The sequence below is a fragment of the Chelonoidis abingdonii genome, chromosome 1, assembly GCF_003597395.2.
Source record: "Chelonoidis abingdonii isolate Lonesome George chromosome 1, CheloAbing_2.0, whole genome shotgun sequence".
NCBI classification, from domain to species: Eukaryota; Metazoa; Chordata; order Testudines; family Testudinidae; genus Chelonoidis; species Chelonoidis abingdonii.
Window position 1 is genome coordinate 149,071,808 of NC_133769.1, and position 19,807 is coordinate 149,091,614.

General features: G+C 46.5%; 1 protein-coding gene across 1 annotated transcript; it reads right to left on the minus strand.

Annotated features, from left to right (window-relative positions):
* Positions 1–9,477: 9,477 nt before the first annotated feature.
* LOC116839344 (uncharacterized) lies at positions 9,478–17,068 on the minus strand. Its single transcript, XM_075070343.1, has 4 exons — positions 16,670–17,068; positions 15,891–16,017; positions 10,932–12,173; positions 9,478–9,507 (listed from the first exon to the last, which is right to left on the minus strand). The coding sequence occupies exons 1-3, from the start codon at positions 16,748–16,750 to the stop codon at positions 11,425–11,427; spliced, it is 957 nt and encodes a 318-aa protein (XP_074926444.1). The 5' UTR covers positions 16,751–17,068; the 3' UTR covers positions 9,478–9,507; positions 10,932–11,424.
* Positions 17,069–19,807: the final 2,739 nt, after the last annotated feature.

The window sequence follows — 19,807 nt, forward strand, 5'->3', positions numbered from 1 at the left end:
GCTGCTACTTCATTTCTCCCAAATCAAATATGCTGATCCACTGTAACTTGCTGTAGAAAAAGTAGGATACAATTGAGCAAGAAATGTTGCAGTCTTCCCAGTGCTAACTAGGCCTGGAATTGTTATTTTCAACAGCCATTGCCATTTTGTTTTAATTTGGTTTGTTGAAAAGGAAGAGAGTAATATTGCATTGGCCAGTTCCCCATAGAAATGAAGAGTGGAACAAAAGAATAGCAAAGGCACCTCAATTTTTCCTCATTTATGTAGGACAGTCTTATAATATGGATCCAGATATCCTCCAATCACACAAGCTGAACATTGTTCCACTACACCGCAGTTCTGGAACAATGTGGGTACCAGTCCTGTGTTCTGTGAACATCCCAAACTCCTACTGAACTCAGAAGTGCCCTGATTTTGTGACCATCCCACATGATATGTTCAGCCCTTGTAAGCGAAGTAGGTTCACATTTAGTAATTGGGTGGGAAGCCTCTCAGAAAGCGTTAGCTGCTGTAGGAGGTGTTGCTTATTCACTAGGTAACATGAGACTTTCCTGTTACACTAGTAAACCAATGCCACACAGAATGCACTTTGCTCCTGGAGTCTAGAATGGGCCCTTTGCTTCTATACACAGCCTATTAAAGACAATGAAAAGACTCCCACTCACTTCAACAGGCTTTGGACAGAACTGGTTATACACAGGGTAACTCCACTGTCTTCACAGGGTCCTGGTCCCACAGCGCAGGGGGTGCATGTGAGCTTGTTGCAGAGCTGCTGCTCAGGGATGGGAACCTCCTGGCACCCCAGCCTCCAAAATCATTCAGACTGCACTTTCTGCATGACTATTTGCTAGCTGAGGGGGCCGTGGGAATTGGTGGCCTCTGCTGCAGGTGATGAGCATTTCAGGTATGTAAAGCCATGGCCCAGAGGAGGGAAGTGCCCAACTCCAGAGTCTGCAACTGCCTAGGGCTAGGGCTGAGGATTTAGAGTCCCTAGTGCTGCCGTTGCAAGGATCAATCATGCTCAGCCTTGGAATTGCCACCTCTCCTGCAGCTAGTAGCTGCAGCTGCCTGAGGCTGACCTCTGGCAGTTGGCCCTATGGCTATAGCTAGAGAAGCTACAAGTGGCTCTGTGACTACTGGGGCCATTAAGCTAAAGCAGCTAAAGACACTGGAGTTAACCTCAAGGAACAGAGGTCACCAATAGGAAAGGAGTGTCAAGGGGAGCAGGGAAAGCGGGAGCAGGTCAGGCTTGCAGAGGGAGCTTCCAGCTGGGTGGGAGCATGTCCAAAGTAGAAAGGAAACAAGCATGGGGAGAGGTGGTGGTGACCAGGTAGCAGACTAGCATGTAGATGGGAGCAGAGGGAGAAAGGCTGGTGTCTTCAGATTCCCAAGGGCTAAGTCCTCACTTTGGGGAAATGCTGTTTGCAGGTAGCTTGCTCAAATGGCAGAACTGATCAGGTATCTGCTGGCTTTAGAACTTTGAGCTGAGATTAGGACCACATGCAGTGACTGGTGACATAAGGGAGTACTGGAGATATGGCTAGAGAAGATCTGAATGAGGAAGGAGATAAATCTGTGGGACGTTTCCTTGGTCACTATGAAAGTTCTGCTCACTGTGGACACTGGTAAACCCACATGGGAGTACAGCTCAATAAGAAAACCCGGGGGCTAAGGGAGCTTTGTATGGGAATGCATATAGTCATGGAGAGGTGTGAGATCAAAATGCAAAATGTCTCTGAGGTTCAGTACCAGGTATACTATGGCACCAATGGCACTGCCCCACCAGGCCCACACTCGGAGCCCACAGTGACTACATGGAGGCCCACAAATATGTTTGGTGCCGGGGCCCACAAAAGGTTAATTCAGTCCTGACTGCCCGAGCACTATTTCAGCCCCACATTTTTGGGTGGACCTCCTACAGTGGGAGCTGCCAAGCACTCCCCCACAACACACACCCCTCCTGGGGTTGGGAGGGGAACAGGAGAAAGGACAAAAGAAGCACGAGACGAAGAGAAAGGATGGAGGGAGGATGGGAGGAAGAGGTAAAACAAAAAGGACAAACTCTAATGTCCCCAGTTATTCTAAGGGACAAAATCCCAGGTGTGGAATAAAATTCTGCCTGCTTAAGCTCCTGTTTTCCATGCCTAGAATTCAACTGTCACCAGATGGATCAGACTGAACAGGTTTCAAACCTCGAGGTGGCTCTTACCTTCTAAACAGGGACAGCTGTTTTCTAGTAAAATCAGGAAAAGGGAAGGAGAAAACTCGAAAGAGGCTCCTCCTGGCGCTCACGTGTGTGAACCTGAATACTCTCTCAGTCTTCAAAGAGAGACCTGGAGAAGGAGACTTGCTGAAGCAAAGCCATAGGGGTCTCTGAGGTTTCCCTGGCCCCTTGCCCCTGTCCTGCCTACCTGATGTCAGCATCTCTCTGTGAGGTCACCACCTCCCCACCACCTTTGACCAATAGTCTGAGGTCCTGCAAAAGGCCTTTGTGATGTCACTGCCACACCCCTCCCTTGCTGTGCCAATGTCCTGCCCCTGGCCAGGCACTTTGGAGGTTTGAGCTACTCCCTGTGGATCACCCCACTCAAGTCACAGAAGGGAACTGTCCACTCCCCAAGCTCGGTTCGGGTTTGGCCTGCGGGAGCAATGCTCTAAGTAGAAAGTGAAACCAACGGGCATGGGGGAGAGGTGGGGGGGCCGCAACCAGGTACGGACTAGATGGGTATACGTAGCCGCAACAGAGGGAGAAAAAGGCAGGTGGTCCCTTATCAGATTTTCCCAAGGCTAAGCTCCTACCCTACTTTGGCGGAAGATTGGTGTTTTGCAAGCGTGGTGGCTCTACATGGCAGCGATCGGGTTGCGTAAGTGCGAGGGACTGTGTCAGTAACTGATCCAGGTATCTGCCTGGCTTTAGAACTTGAGGGGCCGTGAGACTAGGACCGGACAGTGCTAGTAGACCCTGTTGTGACCCAGGGAAGGTGTACTGGGAGGAACAATGGCTAGAAGAGAGTTACTGATGAGGAAGGAGATAAAATCCTGGTGGGGGAGTTTCCCTTGGTCACTTGAATAGTTCTACTCACCTGGGTCCTGGACACACTGGGTAACTCCCAATGGAATGTTACAGCTCAAAAATAAAAACAGACGCCAGGGCCTTGAAGGAGAGCCCTGTTGATTATGGGTAATGCAATATTAGTCCCAAAGGTGGTAGGGTGTGAATCAAAATGAAAAAAATGGTCTTCTGAGGTTCAGTACCGGGTAATACTATGGCAACAATGGCACACTGCCCACCAGGCCCACGCTCGGAGCCCACAGTAACTACATGGGGCCCACAAATAGTTTGGTGCTGGGGCCACAAAAGGTTTAAGCCGGCCCTGACTGCCGAGCACATCTTGCAGCCCACATTCGGTTTTCTGGGTTCCGAGCTTACCCTCCCACAGTCGGGTCGGGGGAAGCCCTGTCAGAGCACTCCCTCCGCGGGACAACCATCCGAATAAACCACCACATCACTACTATGGGTGACACCGCCGACTGGAACTGGTGGTATGTTGAAAGGAACCAGGAAGAGAGAAAGACAGTAAAGAAGCAACAGAGACAACAGAGAATAGGAAGGAAGGGGATGGAAGGAAAGAAAGTGAGGACAAAAAGACCAAAAGGGCCGTTGAAATGTCCCCCAGTGGGAGTGACGATGGGGGGACAAAAACGCTCAGGTTGCTCGGAAAGTAAGCGCCTCCTTGAAGCATGTGTGGTTCCAGCCCTAGATATTCCAACCTCTCACCAGAATGGAAAAATCAGACGAACAGTTTCAACCTCGAAGGTAGGCCTCCTTTACCTCTAACCAAGGGATGGCTCTTTTCTAGTAAAAGAATCACTAAAAGGGAAGAGAAACCCGATTTAAAGAGATAATCTACCTGGGCTTCTTACGTTACGGTGAACTTCACATAATAGCCTCTCAGTCCCCCAAAAAGATGTATGTTATCCTTCTTTGGAGACATATAAAGAGGGCCTTGCTGAAAGCCAGGAGAGCAACCGCGACAGGGGGTTCTCTCTGAGGTTCCTGGCCCCTTGCCCCTGTCGCGCTGGCCTGATGTCAGCATCTCTCTGTGAGGTCACCACCTCCCCACCACTTTCTATATCCATAGTCTGAGGTCCTGCAAAAGGCCTTTGTGATTCACTCGCACACCCCTCCCTTGCCGTGCCAATGTCCTGCCCTGGCCGGCACTTTTGGAGTTTGAGCTACTCCCTGTGGATCAACCCCACTCAAGGAGCGCTTCTTCTACGGAAGAGCAAGCGCGGCTACGACAGTGAAACACATCAGACTGCTGCTCCCATGCTCACCAGTTTTTCAAACTTTATGGCCAGAAGAGACCATTAGAGCATCTAATTTGACCCCCTGCATATCACAGGCCTCCTGTATGACACAATAGCTACTTTTGGGGCAAACACATTCCAGAAAGGCATCTAGTCTTCATTAAATTACATCAAGAAATGGAGAATCCACCACTTTCCTTGATAGCTTGTTCCTGTGGTGAATCATCCTTGCTGTTGACTATTTGTGCCTTGTTTGTAATATGAATTTGTCTCTTTTCACCTTCCAACCATTGGGTCTTGTTATGCCTTTCTCTGCTAGATTCAAGAGCCCTTTCATACCCAATCTTTTCCCTCCATTAAGGCCCTTCAACACTTCAATGAAGTCACCTTTCAATCTTCTTTTGATAAGCTAAACAGGTTGAGCTCTTTCAATAGCTCCCTAGAAGGCATTTTTCTCCATCCCTCAGAACATTTGGTGGCTCTTTGCTGCCTCAGCTCCAATTTCACAACATCTTTTTCAAATGAGGATACCAAAACTGGAGGTACTATTCCAATATCAGTCTCACTGATGCCGTGTCACCTCCTGTGACGTTACTGAGATAATCTGTAGCTGTATAGATCACCGTTGCAACCACTGTTTTATATTTGCAGCCAATATTGTAGAAAGGTTGTTGTGTAAGGGGTCTATGGAGAGGTTCTGATTGACTGACTATAATTATGCCATCTCTAGATGTGTATCATTTTTGTAGTTGACGTTATGAATATTGGCTCTATGCTGCCCATATTTCAAACTTGTGCGCTCCTTCTGGGGAACACCCCAGCCAGACAAGTTGGTGTCAGTTCTGCCTAGTCTGCTTGATGGCCCATTAAGGACCATCAGCTATACAATCAACCCATTGTGATAGGGCAGATATGCTTTGTGACTCAGCAAGCTACGCAGAGACCTGCCTATGGACAGAACTCTAAGGTTTTTCTATGCCATGTGCTTAGGGAGATGTATTTTCCATGCCCTGGTTCCTCGCTGACTTGGAGAGAACAAAGGAACACAAAAACTAAAACCTTCCCCCACAGATTTGAAAGTATTTTCTTCCCTTATTAGTCCTTTTGGTCATGTGCCAACTAGGTTATCTGAGCTTTTTAACCCTTTACAGGGTATTTTATGCTACCTGTAGCTATATGTTTATGACACCCTGTAAATAGCAATCTGCAGAATATGATTCTGAGTAAGGGCAGGGAGAAGGGAAGTGGCTTCAGCAGATTTACTGAGTATGCTCAGTTCATGTGAGCATGCTCAGTGCACCATAAGTAGCAAATTCCTACAGATAGCAGTTTCTCACACTACACTTGAGGCATCATGAGGCAGAGGCTCCATCGCTGTCCAGACCCCACTCAAGAGCAGATCCCCAGGGGCTGCCAGACTCTCAGCTTCTGGAACCTTTGTGTGGAGTCTCTCTTCTGCCCACCCAGGGCTGCCCCTGCAGCCAGGGACTTTCTGAGGTGGGAATTAGCCCCATCTCTGCTCCTTCTCCTGCCTCCGTGTGTCCCAGAGCCACTGCAGGGACTGTCCCACAGCCAGGCTCTTCCTCCTATTATCACTCACAGGGGCCAATCCAGCTACAGGAGAGTGAGCACCCCTGGGAGCGGGGAAGTGACCAAGTCTCCCTGCCACAGGGTGGGGGGAGGGGGAAGACAGGGAAACAGGTGAGATTGAAAGGGGATAAAGAGAAATAAGTGGGGAAAGCAGCACCCAGCTCTTTTCTACTGCGTTACCCCGAGTAGATTTCTCATGAGGTCTGGGTAAATAGCCTCCAGTGTCCAGGGTTTCCCAAATCTCCCTGCCTCCCAAGGCCTCTCTTTCCTGCCACGCATGATTACAAGGAGCGGCCTGTAGGTGTCACCCTTATGCCATGATTTGAGAAAAACAGCAAAGCTTGGGAACATTCATCTGTATTTAACAGTTCAGTGTGACAATCCCTGCTCCAGAAGGGGTTTGTTCTCTACTCCTGCTAGATGGGCACAGAATGAGGCAGCAAAAGGCTTGTGTCAGTTTTTGTTGGTACACATTCCTTAACTTAGAACTGTAATAAAATGAAGAAAATGGAGACTGAATTAAATATACAAAGAAAAGTTCCAGCCGCTATTGCTTATTGAAAGAAATGACTCAATATCCCAGTTATGTTTTATTAACACAAACAAATAAATCCAAGAGCACACATCACTAAGGCTAATGACTATAGACACCACTCAGCTAAGGGTAAACAATACAGTGATAAAGTTGAGGCCAAATCAGGAAATCAATGCGTTAACAAGGATATTGCGTTGGAATCAAGTCGTCAATTTAGTCCAACCATCAGATTAATACAGCTGAAAATCAACCCCTATAAATCCTAAAAGAGCAACCCAAGAAGGCAGGTGCATATTTAGTGATGTTGAAACCCAAATCAGAGATTTTTACCCAGGCAGAGCAACCTAGATTTAGTCAGCTGAATATTTCAATACCAAAACCAAATTATTGCTTACATTTAGCCCACAACCTCAAAGCCAATTACAATTTCTCCTTAGATTTCACTCTTGTGTAGTTAATATTTCTTCTTACCCCAAAACACGTACAGACCTTATAGAGACATTAGCAAAAGAAGTTCAAACAGCTCTCACTGAACAATATATACCTGACAGCTCAATTCCTTGCAATGCTTGCACAGGTGAGGATCATGCAATCTATCATTTCATGGGGCAGAGTTTTAAGGCTATTAAGATGTGGGGAACTATTCTTCCTAACATCTTCCCTTTGTAGATTTCAGAGGTGTTCACACCCTCACCCTCATTGAGCCACACAGTTACATCCCAATCTAATAGAAAGTCTGGGCAGTCTCCAAGTTCATAAAAAGAAACAGAGAAAAATTAGAAAAAGGAACAAAATGTTTCTAAGATTATAAGGGGTTGGATCTCTGCACCTATATGTCTTTGGATTCACGTGGGGTAGGAACTCTAGCTGCAGTTTAGGAACCAGGTAATGGCATAGATGCTCCAGCACGTTGGACTAGCAGGCTTTTCAGGTACAGGAGACTAGTGAAGGCTGCACAGCCTGTCGCCATTGTGCTTCATTCCCCAGAGGGGATCAGGCCAGGGATCCTGGCAGTCAGTCTCTCTGAGGCTATGTCTACACTGGCAGAGTTACAGTGCTGGGAGTTACAGTGCTGCTCAGAGAGCACTGAAGGGAAACCGCTATTGTGTGTTCACAGTGTCAGCTGCCTGCGCAATAGCGTGTTCACATTGCGGCACTTGCAGTAGTATTCAGAACGGTGCACTCTTGGCAGCTATCCCACTGAGCATCTCTTCCTCTTCTGCTCCTAAGAGTTGTGGAAAGGCGGAGGGGGTCGTGGGGCATCCTGGGTCCTGTCCCAATCCAGCGTGATCCATTGCTTTGCATCCCAGAAATCCCTGTGCTTCCATCCGCATTTGGTGCTATCTTTCAATGCTTGGTGTATTGCGCATTCTGCCTCTTTGGGCTGCAGAAATGGATCCTGCACTATTGATCAATATGCTGCTCACTCTTACTAATACATCACAAATGGCAGTGGAGTTATTTCTTAAACTACAAAGGCAAGAGGAGTGCAACATTGATCTCGACACACATAGTAGCTATGACATGAGATTGCTTGTGGCATTCACAGAGGTGCTGAGCACAGTAGAACACCGCTTTTGGGCTCGGGAAACAAGCACTGAGTGGTGGAATCACATCATCATGCACATCTGGGATGACAAGCAGTGGCTGCAGAACTTTTGGATGAGGAAAGACACATTCACGGGACTCTGTGATGAGCTCGCCCCAACCCTGCAGTGCAAGGACACGACAATGAGAGCTGCCCTGTTATTGGAGAATTGCGTGGCAATTGCATGGTGGAAGCTGGCTACCCCAGACTGTTACCAATTGGTCGCTATCAGTTTGAGTTGGGAAAGTCGGCTGTTGGACATGTGTTGACAAAAGTGTGCAGGGCACTAATTGCATCCTGCTCTGAAAGACTGTGACTCTGGGCAACGTGTGCGACATTGTGGATGGCTTTGCAGAAATGGGCTTCCCTAACTGCAGAGGGGTGATAGATGGCACATATATTCCAATTCTGGCACCACACCACCTAGTCACGAAGTACATTAATCAGAAGGGATACTTCTCTATGGTTCTCCAGGCATTTGTGGATCACCGTGGGCATTTCAAGGACATTAATGCAGGCTGGCCTGGTAAGGTGGATCTTTCGGAACACTGGCCTTTTTAAGAAGCTGGAAGCAGAGACTTTCTTCCCGGCCCAGAAGATCACTGTAGGGAAGTCAAAATGCCCATTGTGATCCTGAGAGACCCTGCCTACCCCTTAATGCCGTGGCTTATGAAGCCATACATGAGGCACCTTGACAGCAGCAAGAAGCAGGTCAACAACAAGCTGAGCAAGTGCAGAATAACTTTTGAGTGCGCTTTTGGTCATTTATTCGTGAAGGGAAGGGTGAAAGCTTCACTCAGGGCTGGACCACTGAGGCTCAGCACCTGGAAGCTGAATTTGAAAACCCAGAGACCAGGGCTATTAGAGGGGCGGAGGGCAGGGCCATAAGGATCAGGGATACCTTAAAGCAGCAATTTGAAGCTGAAAGCAACTAATATTTGTTGTTATGTACAGCAGGGCAGTGCTTGTAATGCTAGGAGGGGACTGTGATTGGTGCAGACAATGCACTATGAAGGTTTAAGAAAATTGCCTGTTGCTTTGCAGGTCTCTGGTTGCTTTCAGCTAATGGAATAAAGATTGCTTTCAAACCAAAACTATTCTTTTATTAAAAAGCAACCACCAGACAAAGAAAAACACACCAGCACTGTGGGGAATGGGTAAAAGGTTACACATCTTTCCTCAAGTAATCTTCCTCTTAAATTTTAAAATAAATCTTCTCTTATCAAAATACATTCCATTTTAAATAGAAGTAATGACAGTCCATAATGGGTCTCTCTTCTCATACATGCTATTTCTCTCACATATTCCCCCACTCTAATTTCTTTGGAGTGAGGTTTTACTTTTCAGGATTAGCCACCATTTCCAATATAGTAGGAGGGGCGGGGAGAGAACTAGAAGAAAACCTGAATTATATTGTAATACTCAAAGTTATCACATAATCAGCCTCTTACAGTAATTAACTTCATGTTTAATTTCATTGTCACTGATAACAACTTATTCAAAGATTACAAAATATAAACCTATAGGGCAGTTTTATCTTAATTCCCATTTCCACCCAGTGAGTTTTGTGTGAAGTCACCTTCTATAATAACCTAGGAGCCTTCCATTTCTGTGAGTTCATTTTGCCCTGGGTCTTCTCCCATAAATGTGGGTGGAAGGGCTCTCACGCTATGTGGGAAGGTTGAATCATGAGAAAAACCACCTGTGCTCTATTTTCACACTTTCTAATCTTTCAGAATAGCAGGAGGTGGAGAAGTGATACAAATGCATTAGATTCAAGAGTAAACTAAGACACAAAACCATGGAGTCAGGACTCAGCATTCATGTATCCTGCAGTCTGAACTTGGAATCTGATACATTCCCTCATTGGCTACAAATCATTTGCCCAGGATGGAAGTGCTTCTTGTCCAACAAAGCAACCAGACTGGGACCCACAGGCATGGAATGGCTCTGAAGGAATCAGCTGAAAAAGACAACTGTTCCCAATTTAATCATGGCATCCTTTATGAGTGTGATCAATGCCACTTAATTAGTGAGCAGCTTTCTAAAAATAGTTGACCTGGGCCACAGGTCACCATAGGTTCCATCTCTGGGGTGAAAATCAACCACTCATACCTGCAATTTCTACCTGACTTCCTGTCAAGTCTTTGACCTTACTTGAAGTAATTTTACACTTCTCTGGTGCAGAATAATTCACCAACCATACAACATATCAGTAGTGATAGTAAGGTATAACTCCCCCCAAATGTCTTTATTTCTTTAATCTGGTGGCACAGGTTTAAATTAGGAACTAAATTCAGGTGTGACTTAGAATCCCTGTAAAACACCAACTGCTGGGTATCTACTAAAAATAGGTATCTTTCTGCTGCTATATCACATTCAACACGGATTTCATTTTCTACACATTTGCAGCACCTCCCATAGATGAACTGAACAGAAATGTCACTTCCATTTTTCCCATCCCTACCTAGCTAGGGATTGCATTTCCCAAATAATAGACAACATGCAGCTGATTAGGAAGGAGATATCTTCAGGAGGGACCTCCTGCAGGGCCTGGGCCACAGCTGCTTTGGGAGCCAAATGCACGGGTACTTTGCTTAGTTCCAAGTCATTTACCAAGGAATCCTCTTCCCAGCCCTTTAGAAAAAATCTTGATTTTACTAATTGAATAGCAGAGGGATTGGGATGATGAGGAATAAGGGAATCCTTCTGATTTACCCTAACTTCTGCTGTTTCAGAGGGTGAAATGACATTTATTTCCTATCCATGCCCTGTTCCTGCTCTTTGTTATAGTTCAATATATTTTAAGGGAGGAAAATGGAAGTAAAAATACCTGCTCTGCAGCACAACCTGGAGCAACATCAGAGCAACTGGAATGAAACAATTTCTTCCCAAAGGGGGGAAAACTTGATTACTAACAATTGCTTTGAAATGGGGAACCAGTATAACCGTGATGCTCGGGGTTTGTTTAGACTAGGAAAAGTGATGGCGTTTAGGTCAGGTCAAGGGGAAAGCTAATGCCAACCACTGCACCTGGGCTGCTTCCGCTCTAGTCTTTTTACACCAAGATCACAAACTTGAGCAGGCAATGCCATGTGCAGTCCTAGTGACTGTAAGGCACAGGTAGTTTTTGCCTCAGTGTAACTTGTTGGGATCAAACCTCTCTCGCACCTGCAGCTGATGAACATTCCTGGCTGGAGGGACACATACTCCTTTGACTCAAAAGAACAGGAGTTGATAAAAAAGATCACAGGATGGACCCCAAAGAAGGGTGAGCTGCAACAGGCAGAAGCAGGTAACTCATCGGGGGGAGCTGAGAGACCATGGTGAAGATGGTACAAAGATCACTCTGTGGGAATTAGCAAATGTGATTTTTTTGAAGAAAAATCTTTGGCCAGCCCTAGTCAAGGCATTTATTACAGTTCTCTCTTATGTGGATTTTCTGATGTCTAGTAAGGATTGAGCTCTGATTGAAACTTTTCCCACACTCAACACATGTGTAGGGTTTCTCTCCTGTGTGGATTCTACGATGTTTGATCAGGTCAGAGCTCTGATAGAAGCTGTTCCCACACACAGAGCATGTGTAAGGTCTCGCTCCTGTGTGGATTTTCTGATGTGAGATGAGGGCTGAAGTATGAATGAAGCATTTCCCACACTCAGAGCATCCATAAGGTTTCTCACCTGTGTGGATTCCCCTATGTCTGATAAGGTTTGAGCTCTGATTGAAGCTTTTCCCGCACTCAGAGCATGTGTAGGGTTTCTCTCCAGTGTGGGTTCTCCAATGTCGGATAAGGGTATAGCTCTGATTGAAGCTTTTCCCACACTCAGAGCATGTGTAGGGTCTCTCTCCTCTGTGGATTATTTGATGTGTGAAAAGGTCTGAGCTCCCACTGAAGGTTTTCCCACACTCATGGCATATGTAGCATGTCTCTTCCAAGTTGATTCTCTCAATTGTAATAAGGTCTGAGTGGCTCCTCAAGTTTTCCTCTGGCCTCTGCTGAGTCTCACAGGCTTTTGCTTTTTCTGGGAGTGCACAACTCCCAGAAACATTCTCTTTAGATCTTCCCAATAGCATCCCATGTGGTTTTACTTGCTCAGCACCTTCCTGCTGGGGTTTCTCCTCCTTATTCTCATTCACCATCCCAACACCTGATGGGAGACAGAGAGAATCCAGATATAGGTCATTTTCTGTGCCAGAGAGAAAGGAGATCTCAGAGACAAGAATCGAAAAAGGTGTGAACAAAACAAAATATGTGCGGGAGACTTCAAACCTATGAGGAACTGATTTTCCCAAACCCTTCCCCAGAGGAGAGAGGAAGGGATCAGTTTTGGTCCGCATCTCAACAGAACACTCAGGGGAAAGTGAGATTGGGGAGGAACCTGCTGCCAGTTGTCAGTCAAGATAGGTGGAAAGCCATGACTGACAGCTGCCTAATGATTCCACATCTGCAGGGAATAATCCTGAACTTGGGGAGCTCACAGGGTCTTTGTAGGGCATCTCAAATATTTCCTATATTCACAGACAGTTTTTGAGTTGGTTTAACCAATTTTGTACCTGTGCAGGCAGCTCTCAGGAGCACTTCTTTCTCAGAGCCCTGGAAGTCTGGGACCCACGGCTCTTCCCCTCATTCCAACTGTTGTACTTAACATACTGCATAGGATCTTTTCAGGGGGGATAAGGCAAAGTGCCACATTTCTTGGTAATACATGTATCAATCAACACTATCATATGCATGTGATATATATTACACTCATGCGCTCACACACACCCACAAGCACAATCCATCTTGTTGTTGTTACCAACTAGTTGCTCCCCTTAACTTCACTGGCCAGGTGAGTTAGATGGGGCAGGGATAGAGCTGACCTTTTGTCGATCCGATCGATGCTCCCATGTTGACAAGATGAGACCCGGGGTCCTCTACAAGACACTTCACATTTATAGCAGCTTCCCTCTCGTGCAAATCTATACCAGATTCAAAGTCTGTGTCACCTGGTCATCTGTGTCACCTCCTTCTGGGTGTTATTTATTTTCAAAGAGGGTGTTCTCAAAAGAAGGTGCTCTCTTCTAACTCCCAAGGCCATCAATATGTCTGATGTTCTTTAATGAGCCCACTTGAGAAGTTTTATTGCTCTTGAATCTGGCTCCCAGCCCCTCTCCAAGGGTTGCAGCTGTCTGGAGGGGCTGCCTTCCACGCCTTGCTCATTCACACCTCATTCATTCAACAGGGCACTTGATTAAAAGGAAGAGGGAGATCTTATTCTACTCCTACCAAAAAGATATGTTTCTTCTACCTTAACTATCCTTATGAGCTATAACATTATACCAAGGCTCAATACAAAGTTTCTATATAAGGATTTGATACAAAGTTCCGATATCAAAGGACTTGACATAAAGTTGCATGAAAACAGAGGTCACACATGGATAGACTCAATACAAGGTTATATGAAGAGGGTGTCATAAACAGATGGTTAAGGGTTAATGTCTCTTTTACCTGTAAAGCATTAAGAAGCTCAGTGAACCTGGCTGACACCTGACCAGAGGACCAATGGGGGAATAAGATACTTTCAAATCTTAGTGGACGGAAGTCTTTGTTTGTGCTATTCGTCTTGTTCGCTGTTCGCTCTTGGGGCTAAGAGGGACCAGACGTACACCCAGGTTCTCTCCAATCTTTCTGAATCAGTCTCTCATGTTCAAAATAGTAAGTACTAGCCAGAAAAGGCAGATTAGTCTTATGTTTGTTTTCTTAACTTGTAAATGTGTCTTTTGCTGTAGGGATTTTTACCTCTGTTTGCTGTAACTTTAAATCTCAGGCTGGGTGTGGAGTGAGGCCCTCTAGTCTATATTGAAACTGATACCCTGTAAGCATTTACCATCCTATTTTACAGAGAATGTTACTTTTTTCTTTCTTTAATTAAAAGCTTTCTTTTAAGAACCTGATTGATTTTTCCTTGTTTTGGGAATCCAATGGGGATTGAGTCTAAACTCAACCAGGGATTGGTAGGGAGGGGGAAAAGGGAAAGGGAATGGTAATTCCCTCTTTGGTTTTAAGATCCAAGGAATCTGGATCTGTTATAGCTTCTCCAAGGCAACGGGGGAGGGGGGAAGGAGGGGGATGGTTTACTTCTCTTGTTTTTAAGACCCAAGGGGTTTGGGTCTTGGGTTCCCCAGCGGAAAGGTTTTGGGGGAACAGGAAGTGTGCCAAACACATTAATTTTGGCTGGTGGCAGCATTATCAGATCTAAGCTAGGAATTAGCTTAGAAGGGTCCATGCAGGTCCCACTTTTTGGACGCTAAAGTTTCAAAGTGGGGGAAAAACCTTGACACGAGGCATACATACAAAGTCATATGAAAGTAATGCAAATTCTTAATGCAGAGATTTTATCTCCAACAGCTACATCAGGTTTGGAAACTGGAAACCTTACTCCAGCAAAAGAAAACAGGAGAGGTCAGTGGATTTGTGGGGATACTTGTCACAAAGAATATTCCATGATTTTAACCCAGCTATATTTTAAGCGGTAACATTCCCAAGATCAGCTTCCTTGTAACGTGGCAGGAAGAGTTATTATTATTATAATCATATTTCGATTACCTTGTGGCCTAAGACTAACGTGGTCCCCATTGTGCTAGCAAAGTACCAATAAATGAGAATAGTAGATGTCCCACTGCCTGAAGAATTTACATCTTAAAATAAGACAAGACAGACACAGAATGGGGGAATAGGGGTGAACTCACTGTTAGAATATATCGAGGGGTAGCGTGATTTTGTCTGGACTTTGTAAAGTCAGCAAAGACGTCCTGTGGCACCTTATAGACTAACAGACGTATGGAGCATGAGCTTTCATGGGTGAATACCATCTTCGGATGTATTAGTGGAAATTTCCAGACAGTATAATATGCAAGGCAAGAATCAGTCTAGAGATAACTAAGATTAGTTCATAGGGAGGATGAGGCCCCCTTCTAGCAGTTGAGGTATGAACACAAGGAGGGAGAAACTGCTTTGTAGTTGGCTAGCCATTCCTTTATGTGTCGTTTGTGTAGATATGTGAGCAGTGTGGCATCGAGTTTGTTGCATGGATTGGTTCCTGAGTTAGAGTACTATATGTGCGGTGTGTGGTGCTGGTGACAATATGCTTAGGTTGGTGGGGTTTCCTGTGGTGAGACTGGCCTGCCACCCAAGGCCTGTGGAAAGTGTGGATCGTTGTCCAGGATGGGTTGTAGATCCTGAGTGATCGTGTTTGGAGACGTTTTAGTTGGGACTGTATGTGATGGCCAGTGGAGTTCTGTTGGTTTCTTTCTTGGGCTTGTCTTGCAGTAGGAGGCTTCTGGGTACACATCTGCCCCTGTTGATCTGTTTCCTAATTGCTGCTTCTTAGCGCTAATCCTGCACACACCCTCCCCATGTCCTGGCACCCCAGAATTATCTACTCCCCCCTTCTCCTCCTCTCACATGGCTCTGTTCTCCCTTCACCCGTGGGCTCCTGAATGGTAACATTATGAGCTTCTCTTTTAATAGGAGAGTGTATATGACTGTCAAACAAGCCATGCATGAGTCATACACCTATTTACTCAATTTAGAATTCTACAGGTGGCATATTTTCCTCTTAAAAGGAGAAAAAGGCATGAAAGCTACAGTTATTAATGTAGTTATAAATGTATCCTATAAGGATACATTAAATGCAATTTTAAAATGACTGACAGCACCAAAAAGGCACATGTCCAAAAATTATTCTAGTGGGTGGGAGATAAGGCAAAAAAAATGGGGGCAAAGAAACTTGTCAACACTTTTATGACAAATAAAGTTATTTCTACTCAGGTTCTTCAGAGACCCCACAGCTTCTTATAACCGAGGGGACAGGACTCCTTACCGAGAAAGACCGCTGTCTCATAGTTCTCCTGCATGACATCCATGTAGAGGGCTCTCTGAGTGGGATCCAGCAGAGCCCCCTCTTCCCTGGTGAAATACACAGCCACCTCCTCGAAGGTCACCGGCCCCTGAAACAGCAAGAGCCCAACACTCAGTACCTGCTGCCCCACTCACAACTCCACTGTTCATGGGGGAGAGGAACCAATCAAATGGAAGCTCTGACAGAGAAACAGTCAGCAGAGTCCTATCCCCACACTGCTGAGAGCAGCCGGGGGGCATCACGGTGAGAGAACAAAGAGAGAGCCCTTGTCTCTGCCAGCAGATCCATCACACCCCTACTAGTCAGAGGCTGATACAGCCCCATGGTCGGAATCCCAACACCCTCCCCACTGCCAGCAGCTGGATGTGAGGGGCTGGGACAGCTTCCCTTCACCTTTCTACATTTTTCCATGTCACACTAGACTCTGCTAGCAGGCTGAGGGTTCAGCACAGGAAGTCTGGTCAGTTTTCCCCGCCCTGCCCAGGGAGTTGGTTTCTCTATTTCCTGTTTCACAAATTAGGGAATTTTCTCCCCCAACATCCAAGTGTTTGTTCTGAGGATCTAGGCCCATGTTAAACAAGTCCCAGCAGATTTGTCACACTCTGTCCCCCTCCCTTTCTTCAGCCAGGGTATTTCTCTGCCCCATCCAGACTTAAGTCTCCAGAAGTTGCCACCTCTTCAGTATTTACAGCCCCTCTCCCTCCAGCAGGAACCCACCAGCAACCCCCAACAACCCCTACCTGAGCTGGCTCCACAGCAGCCATTTCTCTTCCCTGTCCCATAGGAGGATGGGATGGGCTGGAGCGAGATGTGGGTGTCATTCTATAGTCTGCCAGGGCGAGAAGGGCAGTTGTGGAGGTTTCAGAACAGGCTTTAGTTCACTTCACAGCACAATTCCTCCAGGCCCTTTCCCTGCAGACAGACATCTGAGAGTCTGCCATGCTGGGAAAATGCTTGATCTTTACAGTGTAGAACTGACCCCTCCTGCCAGGGCTAAATCCACAGACATTTTTCAGCCTCCGCAGTAATAAAGTCTCTGAACAAAATGCTAGAAAGGAGCAGAACCAAAGGGGCTGGGCAGGCTCCATAGGGGACAGTGGTTCCTCCTTCCTCACCGGTGCCTCTGTCAAGCCCTGTTGCGGCCACCCCATCTCCACCCCAGAGGGAGCTGTGTCTCAGGGCTCCCCCAAACAGCACCTAGTAACCCTGATCCCATTTGGGGAATGACTCAGGGCAACAATTTCCCACCCAAACAAGGATAAATTGCAGATGAAATGGGGGGTGGGGGGGAAGACCCCCAAATACGAGGAGAATTTAAATTGACATTTGAAAATTAAAAAAAAAATCAGGGAAAATAAGAGACTAGACAGTCAATAATTTTAGGAAAAACGAGGGACTCTCCTTCGGTTTGATAGTCCTATGTGGTGAGGGGAGAGAAAAGAGGGAGAACCAAAGAGAATTGTTACCAGTACTTGGGAGGGAAGTGGCACAAACAGGAAAAGGATGCAGGTATCTCACCCCCACGAGTCACACACACTCTCCCCGTCGACTTTCCTGGCTGCACAGAGACCATTCAACCCCTCCCCTGTCCCACTGCCCTCCCCCCGCCTGCAGCTCTGGCTTCTCCTCTCCTTTCCCCTCCCACCCCCGCCAGCCGCACAAAGTGGAACCCCCAGGCCCCAGTCTCTGTCCCCACCTGGATCCCAGCGGAGCCGCGGGCAGATCCTGGCAGCAGCTGAGAACAGCGACTCCGCTCTGGCTCGGGCGGCTCCAGCGCTGCTAGCAGCACGTGGACAAGCAGAGATCAGCTGCTCAGCGCCGGCTCTCGCGTCACAACGGAGGCAGCAGCGGCGTCCTGTCTGTGCCGGAGCCCCGCCCCCAGGAGCTACCCCGCCCATGGGCTGTGCCAGAGCCACGCCCATGGGCTGTGCCAGAGCCACGCCCATGGGCTGTGCCAGAGCCCCGCCTTCAGGAGCTGCCCTTAGCCAGCTGTGTGCCAGAGCCCCCTCAGCAGGAACTACCCCATGTCCCATCTCTGGGATTTGTTCTCCTGCCTCCTTCTTCCTAGCACCCAGCGCTCCCAGCTGCTCCCTTCCTGTGTCAGCAAACACCTCCCCTGAACGGGTTGCAGCGCTTGCTGGGGCTGTCTCCGGTGGCTGAAGTGGCCTCCATCTCTCCTTTACCTGGGGGCGGGGAGACAAAAAGAGGACATGGTCCCAGGGTGTGAAAGCAAAATTAGGGGGGCAGGGAAAGAAGGACTGTTTGGAAAGGTGGGTTTTGTGTGTGTGTGTGGGGGGGTAATAGGAGCCTATATAAGGAAAAGACCCAAAAATCAGGACTCTCCCTATAAAATCTGGACATCTGGTCACCCTAAGCAGGGAACATACTTGCACAGTCAGGGAAGTGAGCTACTTGTCCAAATAGGCCAAATTCAGCCCTGGTGCAAGAGGGCACAATTTCATCGCTTGAGGCTTCCCTGAGCTTTGTCTGCCTCACTCAGGCATCTGAACTGTCCTAGGAGCCTCAAGAATTGGAGAGAACAAATGTGGCATTAAAGGCTCCTTGAGATCCTCAGTCAAGTGCAGCTCTGGCAGACTCAAGGACCTAGAGTCAAGGACTCACAGAACCATTAGACAAGTAGCCAACTGTGTTGAACACCAGATGACTATTAGACCCCAATAAATGTGGCTTCAGTAGGTGTATGCACAAGAGAGAATGACTTGGCAAATTTAACTCAGACAAATCTAGCTGCTGAGAAACTACCCCAAAATTACTTAATCAATTAAAGGAATTGTTTTCAAAATATGTGAAACTCTCAGGGAGTCTTTAGGTGTTTAAATAGCCATTTAATGAGATGGCAGTAAAAGTTATGCAGATATTAATTTTACTAAAACTGCTTATTGCTGTTTGTTAAATATAGTTAATGCTCTGTCAACATTTCCATTAAAACGACAAGTTCAAGGAAAGACACATCCTATCTAGAGACTTCCCTTTTATGACTTGCCAGGGTAAGAAAACATCATTCAGATTCTTCCTCTAAAACCTCTTTGACGAGTGGCTGCTAGTCTCTTCTGGCCATGAATCAGGTAGTGTTATAAAAGCAGTGTTGGCAATTCTTGTCATTTTTACTGAATTGTGCAATATGTGGTGTGTTCCTTAAAGTCCCAGCTCCTGGAGTCATGTGACTATATGAAACTTGTGGTTGCAGAAAAAAGTTTGAACATGTGAATCCTAAATACTTCAAAACCAGAAGGCAAATAAAAAGAACCTGCTGCTAATATTTCATTATTATTAAGTCAATCTCATGGGTTTTGGAGCCTGACTCATGGTTTCTGAACATTCAGACATGGCAATACAATGAAGCTAGAAGTGCCAGGTTATTCTTCATCTCTTCTGACTACTTGCCTCTGTTTTTCTAGTTACTGTACATGCTGGAACAAAGATCCTCATCATGCAGGCTTTGGAGATTAGGCATAGTACATCTCAGTACAACCACCACCATCATCATTGACACACCCACTGCAAACTAAGTTGGTGGCTTCTCCAAGTACACAAGGTTGTCTTCAACTTGGCCAGACCTTAACGCTCCAAGGCCTTTCTGAGGAGGTTTCCATGCTCAGGTAAGAACATAGGATCAGGGGTTCTGCTGGAGTTTGTGGTGGAATGGAGTCTGTAGTTGCTGTTAAACAGGAAGGAGGTGAATCTAAGATCCACCCTGAGAGGAGAGCCACTTTTGCCTGAGGTGATTTGAAAAGAGCCTGATGTCCCACCTTGAGGGATGGAAAGAAGCCTTGGAGCAGTGTCTTAATTTCTTAAGAAACAACAGACACTCAGTGGATGCTGGACACCTAACTCCCTTTTGTGCCTTTGAAAATCTC